The sequence below is a fragment of the Pungitius pungitius genome, chromosome 21 (genome assembly GCF_949316345.1).
Source record: "Pungitius pungitius chromosome 21, fPunPun2.1, whole genome shotgun sequence".
Lineage (NCBI taxonomy): Eukaryota > Metazoa > Chordata > Actinopteri > Perciformes > Gasterosteidae > Pungitius > Pungitius pungitius.
In genome coordinates this window covers 10,038,962-10,053,568 of record NC_084920.1, presented here as the reverse complement: position 1 = coordinate 10,053,568, position 14,607 = coordinate 10,038,962, and the positions used below count along the sequence as shown (strand labels likewise).

Below are 14,607 nucleotides of genomic sequence, written 5' to 3'. Positions count from 1 at the left end.
TGCTTTTGCGTCCAAGCTTCTATGATGGTAGCGTTCCGTTTAGAGGTCGCCTTCAAACATCCCATCCCCCACACAGAGCTCTTCTCCAAAGCCACAGGCCACTGGCCCGAACCACTCCAGCAGCAGAGGAGTCAGAAAAATTATGCAGACGTCCCTGATGTGAACATGACCTATTTTGAAGTCCTACAGAAGCCCGCAGACCTGGCTGTCTTTCTGCTACGTTTATTGGGTGCACCTGTCTACCAGACAAGCTACACACATCTATATATATATAAATACCCACACATGTACATGTGCGTTTGTGCATGTATTTAAAATTAAAGACCCATGCTTTTCATATTCAAAATGTACTGCTCAAAGGACCAGTTTTTCTGCTGCACTGCCTCTACCAACAACATGTGCACACTATAGTACTTCCTGTTGCTGTAGTGTTACATTTCACTATGAGCATAAGGTTCTTAAAGGGCCAGTGCCTCGCATTTCGAGAGGGATCTATGGAATATACAATCATGCTTTCATTAGGGTACAATCACCTCAGACCAACTATATTGTTTTCAATAGCTCATAATGAGCTCTTCATAGCCACATCGGGAATGGGCCAGTCATATAGCGATACAGTAGCCCAGCATGGACAAACAGATTTTTTTTTGGCACACATATACTGATCTAAGTACACAGAGCTCCCCGCACATTTGCAAACAGCTCAAAAACAATAATGGCCCCATGTTATTTCCTGTTGGTATGAAATAAGTGTTGTTTGGCATAACAGCTCATACGTCAATATGTCAATTAGACTGTAGCTCTGGGGAAACGTGTACACATCCAATTTCAGACAGGATAATGAGCAGAGATTCTAATTAAAGATTTCGACATCACAGGGCCTTTAACGATTTCTGTATTTGAGATGACAAACTTACGTTTTCCATCATCAATGGTTTTCAAATCAATTGAATTGCAGAAAATGTTCAGTTGCCAGTTTATTGCATAGCTAAATCCAATTAATTATATTCCAACAATCCTTCAATAAATCCTCCTTTATAGAGAATCTTTTGATTTGTTCCAGCTGTTCAAGGCCTTTATTGTCTGCATCGGACTGCCAAACCGAACTGTCACCACGCTTTACTCTCAAATCAGGCACTATCCCAAGCCTCATCACTGACATTTATGAGAGGATTATTTAGTACGTGAACAAGAACACATTTGCATTGTTTAAGCCCACATTAAATAATTGATTATGGTATGAAGTGGACAATTATCCAGGCCATTGGAATTCAGGTAGCAGAGCCTATGACGTTGTGTCCTGTCCGGCCCTCGTGTGGACCTTTTCAGCATTGGCCCATAAGAGCGTCACTACCGCCCGCTAAATAAAGCACAAAAGCATGACATTGGTTTAGCACTTACATGTGTGACATTAACTTAAGAAAAAAAAAAAGCCAGAACTATTTTTACACTAGGTATGCACATTTATTAGAGTGACGCATAAAGTTGAACAAACGAATACAGTACACATTGTCGACCTGCCGAAGGACAATCGAGGCACTTTGCATGAGAGATTCAGTAAAGATGTGAACAACCTGCTGGACAGGAACAGCTTTAATGTACATGAGGAAGCTAAAATCCAGTTTGTGGTAGAGCAACATCTTCCAGGGGAGAGAGGAAACAGTTTCTTTGTGTTAAACGGTTTTATCACTGCTCACTTTTCCATTCGCCCTCACAACTGTGAAAATGAGCCGATCTAGTAGTGTATCGCTTTATAACAAGCCATCACGGTGAAGGACTAATTTCTTTTATTCAATCAGGGTATTCTGATGAAACCAATTAGTTAATTGGCCTGAGAACAGCGAGAAGGTGGATGATCCATTTGGCTGTGAAGTGGGGAGCTACAAAATATTGCATTCAATGTACTTACCGAGCACTCAATAGCGTCAATTATCTCATTTTGTATCCTAAAATTCTACAGCAACGAGTTCATTTCAAACTCAAAGAATGACAAATCGTGAAAACAGAAATGAATACCCCCAACATAAAAACGGATACTTCCCATCCTGCTATATTACTTTAAAGTACTGTATATTATGTACCAAAACTAGAAGATAGAATTACACACCATTTACTTTTTTTAGGCGATCATTTCAATTGTTAACAGCCCGTTAATGAGTTGGAATGTTGCCACATCTAACAGCGAAGAAAATAAGAGTTTATAATCTGGAAAAAATATGACCAAGAAGTTCGCAGCTGGCTAGACAGCTTTGATTAAAATAGCTTTAATCAGTAAAATAAGCTTTTTTGCTTTCTTTATTACAGTGAGATGGGTAAATGGATATCAAAGTTGTGTCTGTTACATACAGAGCTCTTGTCATCATGTTAAAGCTCACCAGCTGACAAATTATTTCTGATTTGTTAAATCTGTTCACAAAACAATACGTAGAAATTACAACAATTACAGGGAAGCGCCATGTAGCTATTTTTGTCCTGCTGGCTGTCTTAATGCTAAGCTAGGATAATTATGTACTCTGGAACGTCTCTTCAGAGAAGATGAGAAGACCAGCATCAAGCTTAGCATAAAGGCTGGAAGTAGGCGGGAAAGTATCACAAACATGTTGTTTGAAGTTGGTAAGTTTGGGCGCAATGAGACACCTTGTGTTTTCTAAACATATCTGGCAACCCGTGCTGTAGCCGGAGACAGAGTGATGGGTGATGGGTTGCACTGGTGTTTGCTGATCCATACGGCCATCAACTCCCCCTAAAACCACAGCCCCACCGCATACAGCGAGCTATAAAAAGGTGTTAAAAGTTGGTTTTCTTTTACTTTGCACCTGGTCTTTTTGCTAAGCTAGGATAGTTAACTGAAGAGACACAGTAACCTCACTTTATGGAGAAAAAAGAAATACGGAGGAAGTGACATTTCAAAAAAGTGCTGGACAGATTGCTTTGGGAAGAGGACACAGGTTAAAGTTGAATGCTTGTTTGGTTTTCTTGGTGAGTCACATTGAGTGAAATGTAGCTTCTACTTGAGCCACATCTTTAGAAGATTAACAAGAAAAGATTTCAGGCCTCAAATGTAGAATAATATAGCCATGTTCTTGATTGAAATGAAAACAACATTTAGCAGATACTGAGGTGAAAACATCAGTAACAGGAGGCTGGCTGTTTAGAAGGATTTTGAAAATAAAATAAAAATAAAAACATTAGCATGGCTTGCATTGTTCAGTCTCTTGCATATGGAACAGAATTATGCAATACAATCATTAAACCATTAAAATACAAAAAACAAGGTCCAAGTTGGCATGAAAAATGTAACATTAAAACAATACTTCTGAACGTATTGGAGTTAACAATAAACCCTTTAATGAAACATGAAAAACAAGGGATGGAAGTTCCTTTTCTGGTGGTATTATTCAGGGTCTCTGTGCACATTGAGCCACCTATTCCAGTTTTGATTATTTCTGCAGTCACATTTCTTACTTCCTTAGTGATCCAGCCAACACCTCATTATAAAACAACCCTTTTCATAGAATCAAATCAGCAGTAACACATTCCCTAAAAACCTGTTGAGTAAAAGGTTTTTGAATAACAGGCCTCCCCAGCATGGCTGCCTTTCAGTGACTTTTACGCCATCGCTTTCCCAAAAGACCTTCGCTCTGAAATGTCTGCAGAACACAGTTACCTTGGTAGAAAATATGTTAACACATGTTAAATCATTCTCAGCAATGCGTTGGAGCCATAGAGCAGAAGGGAGTAAGCGAGTCGATGAATTGCTTCAGCGCTATAGCTCTAACGTATTGCTTTTGAATGGAATAATCATCCCATCCATAGAAAAAGGCAATTTGCTAATGTTTTGACTACAGTTAGTTTTATCCAAGATTCCTAAACATTGCCTTGTTTTAGTCACTGAATTAAGATTTGCTGTTTTTCCTTGTACTGTATATGACAAACCAACAAAAGATGATGTTTCTGTGGTCTTTATAAAAAGACATTTCACTGTTTTCTGACGTTTGACAGACTAAACTATTAATTAATGGAGGAGTTAGCGTTGTTCAATTATGAACAACAGTTGGTTGCAATCTGTCTTGTATATTAATGACACCTGGGGGAATAAAACCTGTAAAATTCCAATTCTAAAACGACTAAAGGAATGCAGCCATTCTATCATCTTTGGCATCTTAAGGTTGAAAATCTGCGCTGTTGAAAAAAATAAAGTTGCTTGGAAACTGCATACGGCGTAAAATGGGTCAATTCCCTTAGAGCCATTTTAACAGGATTATCCTCTATGCAAGAGTATAAAACAGTATTTGCAAAACTTGAGATTTACATTACTCTAATTTCTAGTTCTGAGTGTTGCTACAGGTTGACAATGAGTAAATTAAGCCTGCAGATAGAAAATAATGAAATCCCCTTCAATTAAAAACATACAAAATGGACAAAATTTGGACCGTAAGATTTTACACCACAAGAGTAAAACAAAAAGGTATTTACCAACAAACTTGAGCGGGTAAGCTTTACAAATAGTTTCCTGTCCTCATATATAGGATAGCAAAGAACATAAAAATCTCTAAACCTATGCAAGAAATTAAGCAAAAGTGACGAGCCAGATTAATATGAAATTACCTGAGTAATTTAAACCACCTCTACTGATATTATCCCATCTCCTTAAGATAGTGCTCTTAAATCTTCAAAATACAGTGTACCATTTTCACAGTTCAATCTGACTTGTCCTTGCATGATATTAATCATGCTTGCAGTACATATTTTACCAGAAAACGCACATATGAAAAGATAAACTATGAATTACTTCAGAACATGTATTTACAGGAACAGAAATTGAACAAATGAAATGTGGAAAGTCTTTAAAAAATAAACTTTTTTCTAATTGAAAGGGAACCAAATATCACATTCTTTAACGTGATGGAACCCTTTTCAGAAGAGTTTATTCCAGTCTCGTGTGGCCTCCATGAGGTGCCGCTGGCCGTGACCAATCCAATCTTCTTGGTTGTCAAAGAGCCGACCACAAAACCAGCAGTCAAACGCCGCAGGCTCTTCTCTGCAGCCTGAACGAGTATCTACAACCTGGTACTTTTTTTTACTTTTTCTTCTTAGCTTCATCTTGAGAAGGAAACGTTCTCGGACAGAACTCTGAATTGGCCGGGGTTTTGGGGCCTCCCAGTAAGACGGCGCACCTTTGGTCGAGGAATTCTTCTGTAAAGCGCAGAGTTCTGAGAGCGCTTGGATGGTTTTCGGAGACAGGGAGACCTTAGTAACAACGCCTTTGTGCCGGTTAACGATCTTCATAATGTTGGCCACTTCGGGAATGTCACCATCTGGATGATTGAGCACCACCACAGGCTGGTATCTACGAGGGCATTTGATCAGCTGCAGAGAATTGAATGGGGCGAGCCGTAGTGTCCTTTCAACTTCTTTGGCTATAGGTTTCCATAATACTGTAGTCTCTTTCTCGGTCAGTGCTTTGTTTGAGAGTCGTTTTACTTTATGCACCGGCGTTGGAAGCTCGTCAAATAGTGCTTTCCTGCGCCTTTTCCTTTGGCTTGGGGGCCTAATTGGCCTTGGGGCCAGCATTGGTTTCTCTGCATCGTACATTTGTGCCATTACATTCATCCGGGAGGGTAAAATGTAAGATTCATTGACATCTTTGTGTGCAGTATTTTGTAGGGGTATCAATTTCTTTACTCCAGTAGAGGAAGTTGTCTTGTTTGACGCCACTAGAAAACACTGTGTCTGAGGTCTGCTAGCCAAAAACAAAGGTTGACTGCTCGACGTGGCAGCACAACTTGTAAGATGGCTACTGGTAGGAGTGACAAGTTTAAATATTACTTTGTTTCCAGGACTTTCACTGGTTTGGCTACACCGACTCGCATTCTTTGTGTCTTGGTTATTCGATAGTACGTTTGATTTGGGTGGAGAAATATATCGGAGCAAGAATGCCTGGCGACCAGTCTGCAGCGTACTAGGTTTTTCTGAAGGGCTCACAGGCATGGCCAGAACTGGCTTTGAGTTCAATTGGAACTGTGTACTTGCCAGTCTGAGACCAGGAGCACTGGGTGTCTGAACAAATGGGACGGACCTCTGTACCAAGTAGCAAGTTGGCGCCGTCTGCACCGTTTTGTCAGTAGGCGTGTTGTGTGGTGTGCTTGAGAGGAGTAAGGGACCCTTAAAACCAGGGCTGTTGATAAGGTAGTGATTTGAGGTGGTTCCAGCACTTGGTGTTGTCCCTTTTTCAGAAGCTCCTGCCTTTGGTTCTGATGTACCTGCTCTCTTTCCGTTTTGAACAAGGGTTCCTCCTGCAGGGTTACCTGATCTTTCAAACCCTGGCCTCATATAAGATACATTGATCTGGGGATTGGCCGAGTTGGTTATCAGTTTGAAACCTGGAGGGGCGTTGACCTGCACCGGAACAGCAAAACGATTCTCACTAGTTCTCAGGAGTACCGATTGCTTTCCCTCTGGCAGTTGAAGAATTCGTAGAGCAGTCTTTGTTTGTTTTAAAAAATCATTACTTGCCCCAGAAGACCCAACTCTTTCCCTATGTAGTTGTTGGGTAATGATTGCGTCTGAATGTTCCTCCACAAAAGTGCCCAAGGAATTTGAACTACTCTGTGTGTCTGACTGCTTGTTTGATATAGGAATGCTCTCTTCCTCAATTTTGATGATATTAAAGTCTTGGAGCACTGACTCAGGATGTTCCTCTTCAGTGGCAGAATCGTCAACACTAGCTATGCACTCATTAATGTCACTCTCAGAAACCTTTTCTTGAGTGGAGTCTTTACCCCTTTCTGTGAATAGCTCTGGAGACTCAACCAACGTTAAACTAATCTGTGATGATTTACAAATACTTTCTTTGTCTGCTGAAGGATCGGACATAGTGTCACAGTTTTGGGTATTGTTAGGTGAAGTGCCATGCGTTTCCTTGGAATAATTATGAAAATGAAATACGTCTTGGTTTGGGGAATTGTGCGTGTTAACTGAGGCGTACGAGGATGACTCCGATGAAGGCGCTGGGGTAGTCAAAAGCTTTTTAAAACATAGCCTGTCATTTTTATGTTGAGTCTCCGTTCCCATCACATAGGATTCTTCTGAGGTACTCCGAGAACATTGGTCATCATTTTCTACGTTGTCACTAAATTTGTCTGTGCCAGTTTCAATCATCAATAACTCATTTGAAGCCCCACAGTTTTCAATGGTTTCTTTCAAGAATCGTTTGGCAGATATTTCCTCAGCATCTTTTGAGGGTGACGATAAATCAGTGACCATGTCAGTACACATGTTTGAAGTATAACTGATTTGAGAACCATTACGGCAGGTTGCATCACAGTTTAATGTTACAGAGTTATGATGAAACTCACTTCTTTCTGAGCAGGAGGCTTGCCTCGACTGAACTTGGTCGTCCAAATGATCAAACTCATTTGTAATGGGATATAAGGTGTCTGCCCATGTTGAAGACCTACCTAGTAAATGAGGAGTTTGCTCTCCATCATCTTGAGCAGGGGAATCATGATTGCTAACAGAGGTTTCTTCTTCCTCAATCTTAACTTTTACTGCCATGATATCACCTTGATCCATCTGGAGGCAAGATTCACTTCTTGGTGAAAAGGCCAAACTATGTGATGTTGAATTCCTGCTATTAGAGCATTCCCCATTCTCATTTGGGACTCTTTTCTCCAACACAGGACTTGGTGTCGAGGAGCCCAACTCTTCAATAAAGGAATGGTTTTGAGTGGATAAATCTTGCTTTGTTGTTGGTATTACTTTGAGAACTAAATGTTTTTTGCCATCAACCATCTTGAATCCCATCACTTTGGTTGTACAGTTGGGGGGGAGAGAGATTTTGTTCTTAACCATCAGAACAGTGAGCCCATTAGGACTGGTGTGACTCGAAACATCCAAACTTCCAGAGTTGTCACATTCCTGTAACATTATCGGCATGGATTGCTCTGTGTAATGAGAGCCTTTACCCATATTTTTGTTTTCCTTTTTGGAATCCACAAAGTGGTAGGTCTCTTCAACGGATATCTCTGGTTTGATTAGCCTGCCATTTTGGTTGCTGAAACTCCCAGACAGGCAGTTCAGTTTTGATATCCTCTGAGCCTCCTGTGATTCACAACTCTTTTTCAGCAAAAGTTTTAAGCTTGCGGATGCATTTGCTGGGCTTCCGCTATCACCAAGAGCCTTCAATACATTCCTTCTTTCAGCTTCTTCTTTGTGCACAGCTGCTGTGTGTTTTTTAAGATACTCGCTCCTTGCTGAACCATATCCACAGATCTGACAGGTGTAGGGGAATGTACCCGAGTGAGCTTTCATGTGCTTGTTGTGATCCTCCTCGTTCAGGCTGATGTGTCTACATTTGGAACACTTCCAAGGACTCTCATTATGATGATGTATGTGTTGGACGAATGTACCTGCATCCACAGTTGTAAAGTCACACCAGTCACAGGTAAACTGTCCATTTAGACTGTGACACATGATGTAATGTCTGGTAAGCAATAGCAGAGAGTACTGCACATCATTGTCGCAGAGCTCGCATGTGACAAGAGTATTCCGGTGCTCAATCCGATGGCGTTGAAGAGCAGGGAACTCGTTGGTGACAAAACCGCACAGGTCACAAGGGTATGTAGGGAGGGTTCCTTTATGGGCCGCTCGAAAATGTTTAAGGAGATCATTGGGGCTGTATCGGCAATCATTTTTACACACCGAGCATCCAAAACTGAGAATTTTTCCAGAGAAAACAGCCCCCTGCTGTATTTTACAATGGCCTCTATTCATAGTAGTTTTTTCTTTCCTGATGGGACTTCCATGCTCCTTGATGGAAGAGTCTTCTGCATTATTGAAGAGTGCTCCATCCGCAACTTCTCTGAAATGCTTAAACACAAAGTCTTTTACCTTTTCATCCCCAGTTACTGATTTGTTGCAGTTTTTGGCAGAATCATTCAGTATTGTGAGATCTTCTTCCATAGTTGTAAATCTAAAGGTATCTGTAAGTAAACACATATGGTTTTCATTAGTACAATCAATAGGGTCCAATTTATTGCACTTACCTTTCAGATTAGATCTTTCATAATTCCATGCCCTCTAGGCCTGCATGATGAGGTAAAAAAGGCAACGAGCATAACATTTGCAATATTGCAACAACATGACCAGCAATAAATAAAGAAAATTATGGCATGGGCATTTTAGCTATACATTTCTCATGTTAGAATCATTCACGACTCTCGTCTGAGCTGGAAGAGGTCTCAGCGTGCAACTGGGTGTACAAGAACTTTGAATGAGAATTGTTACGATAAGTGGCAAACTAAGCTAAACAATTAAAATAGAAGGCTTTGGTTTTAGCTGAAAATGACAATACAATTTATTACAATCTTATTATTGTGCTATGAAGACATTTCAAATATTTTGCAACGATGTGAGGTTGACGTGAAGTATCTGTGACAGAGGATTGTTGCATGTGTCCAGATTGTAAAGCCATCTAAGGCAATTTGGCATTTACAAACTTAACTTAGCAGAAACACTGTTATCTGCAGCTCACGCAACTCAAAAAGCCCAAATACTGATATTGAGACGTTTAGTCAAAACACTGCCTCTGGTCTGCATGCCAGTGTCGTTGGTGGCGACGGAAGAGACACGCATTGCTAGGACATTATGCCGCCTGCGCACCCAAAAATGTACTTTTTAAAGACTTGTTCCTTTGCTCTCCGGCAAAGCACAGTACAAATCTCAGTAAAGAAAAAAAAATAAGGGTGGATTGTACATATGAATTTGCCTTAAGCCTCAAAACTGCCCATACATTGGCCCATGCGGCTCCTATCAGTCTATGACCTGACAGCTGTTGAACTTTGTTTATACCGTCTGTACTGAAGCCATAAAAGTACTCAATAACAATGTAAGACAATAGGCTGCACAAGCGGGCGTTGTGTATCTCGGAATTTCTGTAACTTGGCGCGAAATTCACTTGACTGTCACAAGTTGTTCACTCGTAAAAGCACCATTTGCACAGCTGGGAATCACAGATAAAAGTCAACTCACTTTCAGATGCTTTAGAAACAGGAAGTGTTAAGAATTTACATTTGAGTAAATGTTATTCAGCCAAATCAAATATTCATTTTCGCGACTATAAGGCGCGCTGGATTATAAGACGCACCTTCAATGAATCGCCGATTTTAAAACTATTTTCCTATATAGGGCGTACCGGATTATAAGGCGCATAGAATAGAAGAAACTGCAGTAAAACGTTTGAGTGGGGTTGCGTTATGCATCCACTAGATCGGCTGTGCTAAATCAAACTTTATTAAGCGTTCACTCCCATGGTAACGTTGTTCAAACGTTAACGTGGATATTAACAATATCTCTGAACCTCCAACTTTCGTTCTTGATTAATGAAAACATTCTTGGCAAATGCTTTCGTGCATCTTGCACCGAGAGGCAGCGCTGGAACAGACGGTGGCGCCTCGGGCCGTCAGCTCGATCCCGACATCCAACTACGAGCTTTTTAACTACAGCAGCTTTAATATACGCTATTGGAGCTGGAATTAGCACGGCTGCTGGCACCACTTTCCCTCCAATGGATCCTCGTTAACCAGTATGGATAAAACAATTGATCCATATATATGGCGCTCCGGATTATAAGGCGCACTGTCGTTTTATGAGAAAAAAAAATGATTTTAAGTGCGCCTTATAGTCGCAAAAATACGGTGTATTGAACCTTTATTTCCTTAATACACAACAGCCACCTAAACATCCTGGAAACCAGTAGGAAAGCTCCGCCCCATATATTCAGCTCTTAAAGTAAAAAACGACAGCCACGTCTGCCCAACAAGCAGGGGGTCCTGCTGAGTTAGTCTTTTTAATGTGGAAATCTAGTTTTACTGAAACATTTTAGCCTACAGGCTACTCTTTAGACAGAAAAACTCATCTCTGGATCTTTGCTAAACAATGAGCTCTCTAGCCCTATGCAGACACACACGGTCTCCGCTTGCAAGCTCCTGTGTTGATGACATAACTATTACATGATCATGGCACTCAATGATCGTTTCCATTTTAAAAACTAGCTCTCATTTGAAATTTTAGAGTCTGCAATGCTTTTCAGCACCAATGAATGGGACAGCTACAAGCGAAGACCGCATAGCCCGACAGTCCATAGGGGGGGGGTTCTCTGTCAGAGTGCTGGGCAGCCCTTTATCAAAACAAGCGGTTTTGAAAAGTGATTTTTCCAACTAGAAGTGGTCGCCCTAAACAGCCTGAAACTCTGGATGCAGCTCAGCAGCCGAATACACACGCTTCTATTCATTTGATCCAAGGCCACCAGAAAGTTCGAGCTTCACTGCTTATACCGCTGTTCAGTATACCTAAATGTCATCAAATAATAGGGTTAGGGTTAGCCAGCTGCAAATTCAAAATGATGGAATATTTGTTAATATGTGTCAAAATACAATTTGAAATGAAACACTGTGGTGCTATCCCGACTTAAACACCATGTTCTACCAATTTCAACAAATTGTTCGGCAGAGCTTCCAGATGAAAAACAAATAGGATTAAAAAAAACACCATAATCATTTTAATGAGAAAATAATTGACATTCCCTTGAGTAGCGCAAATCCTATCACGCAATATCGGTCTAAATGATTGTAGGTTAGTTGCCGTTGGGGCCCTATTACTGTGGTGAGAATAGAATGGTTGAGATCAGTTAATTAAAGTTATTACCTGTACTCCTTTAGTACAAACTCAGACATGCATGTCAGGTCTGAAGAACAGAAGCTCCCAGTATGGCCACTGGACCTGCGAGTAGAAGAGACAAAGACAATGTGGTCATTTAACCCCAAGAACGGCTCAATAACACATTTTTATTATTCATTGCATATTACTGATATGATCTCCAACCAACAGAAACAACTGCACACGTCACTCTGCTGAGGGACATCAAGTCCACATACTTATTTTTGTTTTGGTCACACGTCTCCCTTTATATCCTACATCGATGCAAATGTTGCCCTGTTTTTTGTCTCATTTTAAATCTTAAGTATCCACGGCTTTTTTGGACTGTACCAACAAAAATATTCGGTTTTGCCATTGTTCTTTTCATTCTTTACAAGTTGAATGATTCTTTTAATTAAATGAATTCTGTAAAATCATCAGGAGCCCGCATTACTAAGCATTTAAGTAATTAGTATGTCTCCCATACGTATATATGCTTGGTGTGTACAAAGAGACACATGTAGGGATTATTTTTCAAATTTCTTTTCAATTATATTCAGTTCAGCCAACTTTGCAGCAACAATTTTAAAAGATATTAAAATAATTTAGCGGTATCACATTTTTACAAATGAGCGAACCTGTAAAGTTACAACATGACAAAAGAACCAGTGCTTTGCGGGCTATAATCCAGTGGAAAACAGTGCCATGCCACTCAAGCTGTGAGGCTGCTTTTCATTCTCTCAGGGGATCAACACAATTACGGAACCAATAGTTCCAACAATTTTAGCTCCAAATGTAATTGCATGCTACCTTCCACTTCTGTGAACTTTGTACCATCTAACTCCACTCTCTTTTTCATTGTCAAACTTAAGAATTTAACAGACCGTAGCGAGGCAGACTTAAGAAATCAAACACATGGAAAACGTGGCATGGTGGCATTCTCCTTGAATACCTTTTGCACTCAGCATGAAGACCTAATTTTTCCTTCAATATTTGACACTTTTGACATGGGAGGTAATTAATCGTTTAGCAGATTTGGTCGACACCCATTTCTTAAAGTATACCTTTTGTAGAGCAGTAATTAAGAGTATGCAATTTGAGCATTACTGAAATTGAATAGGACCATTACGGCCTGATCAAGACTATCAACACTGTTGAAATGGTCTAGCACGCAGGAGATTTCCCCTGTGCCACATCTACCAGAATCATGGGAAAACTGATCACATACCTAGCCAGCAAATAGAGGGTGCTCTTTTAAAACATGTTTAGTACAGGCATTATGAACCTAAATTTAACATTTACACAAATAAAGTAGTCAGCAAAGAGGCCTACATTAACCTTCAACTCCTTATTTCTCAGTCAGCTGTCTACCTTGTGGATCTGAGGCAGCCATGTTGGGGGTAAAAATGGCTGCCATGATTCTATAATTTATCTCAGTCAGCCTAAGAGAAACGGATCAGTGCCAACAGTGTCTTCAACGAACACATAACTCATTTTAATACTAATCACTTACTGTCCAAATCAAATTTAAACTATACACTAGATGAGCCTATATTTTTTATTATTTATAATAAAACTGGATGGAATTAATGGTGTTATTAAAGTGAGCAGAACTTGAGTGAAACACCTGGACGCAGACAAGTATGCTCCTTTAGGTCCGCGCAACTTAACGTTAGACAAGACGGATATAAATGAAGCTCAGTGATGAAGAGGAAAAGTTCCATCGTCTCACAACTGCAATTAACGTGATACTCCAGCAGCCCCCGTAACACCACACCGGGGACAACTACAACATGTTAGGAACATATGAAGCTCGACCGACACCTTTACAAACAAAATAATTTCACGTTGTGTTTACTTCTTCCGAGTGACTTGCTCCACAGTCGTTTACAAGTTTAAGGACCGCTGCATTAGTGGGATATGTAAAAGGCTGCAGACGGAGACCAACAAAGGACTTAAACAGGAACGCTGCGAGATGTTAGGGCACTATAGCAATTATGATACAGACACACGAGGAACCGACGAGCCACTTCGCGATTACGTTAACTGTCTGTAGAGTTCAATAAGCAGTTATTTTACACCAAAATAAAGCCCCCTCCCACGCAAAGACATTTAAAGTTACAGAATCTCTGTAGTTCCTTACTGTGAACTCGATGGAAGTTCAGGTGGCGTCCCCGTCAACGTCCGACATGGTGAAAAGGAGGTTACGGTACAAAAAAACACACCGTACAAACATTTGCCTTCCTTCTCTCCCCTCTATGGATCCACAGCGACGGCGGCCATGACAGTCCATCCGGGTACTGACGTGCTCTTGACACTCATGTACAAGCGGATGAATATGTAATGCTTGTTAAATACCAAACTAGTGCCGTGAAGGGAATTTTTTCGTAGAAAACACAGTTGAGACAACTTTCACCCAAGTGTAAATATATTCTGTTTCGCGGAACGGCCATAAGAACCTCGTTGCTTTTTTTTCGCAGAGCGAGCTCTACGTCATTCGCTGCCCGTGTGTGTGTGCGTGTGTGTGTGTATCCTAGGTGGAAGAAGAAGCAACGAGCAGCAATGGCGGATGTACGCCATTTCCTACTGAATGCGTTTCATGTAGGCTGCCATACCTTTGTGGATTCCCGATCGGGCATTATTTTTTGTCAGTTCAAAATTCTTTTAATAATCATATACGCCAGTCTCTCCTTTTTCTTTCTCCCTCTCTCTTGGTGTCACCCACACCAAACACACATCAACTACACTCACGCATACACATTCACAAACTCCTAATAATGGAGGCTGGGAGGCTATTTACATTATTGCAACACAGTTACATAGAAGCTATAATTGCACCGTGGATTTAAAGGTGTCAGTAATATGCCTCTTTCCTTCCCTCCTCTCTCTGCTCCTTTGAGAATTAGGAAT

General features: G+C 40.6%; 1 protein-coding gene across 1 annotated transcript; it reads right to left on the bottom strand.

The window, feature by feature from the left end:
• Window positions 1-3,524: 3,524 nt before the first annotated feature.
• Window positions 3,525-14,226, bottom strand: si:ch211-214e3.5 (zinc finger protein 518A). The gene is made up of 3 exons (XM_037463816.2): window positions 13,841-14,226; window positions 11,707-11,781; window positions 3,525-8,984 (listed from the first exon to the last, which is right to left on the bottom strand). The coding sequence occupies exon 3, from the start codon at window positions 8,962-8,964 to the stop codon at window positions 4,918-4,920; it is 4,047 nt and encodes a 1,348-aa protein (XP_037319713.2). The 5' UTR covers window positions 8,965-8,984; window positions 11,707-11,781; window positions 13,841-14,226; the 3' UTR covers window positions 3,525-4,917.
• Between the last annotated feature and the right edge of the window lie 381 nt (window positions 14,227-14,607).

Bases quoted from the DNA above. Each gene is read 5' to 3' on its own strand.
- si:ch211-214e3.5 (XM_037463816.2), bottom strand. From the start codon at position 8,964: ATGGAAGAAGATCTCACAATACTGAATGATTCTGCCAAAAACTGCAAC.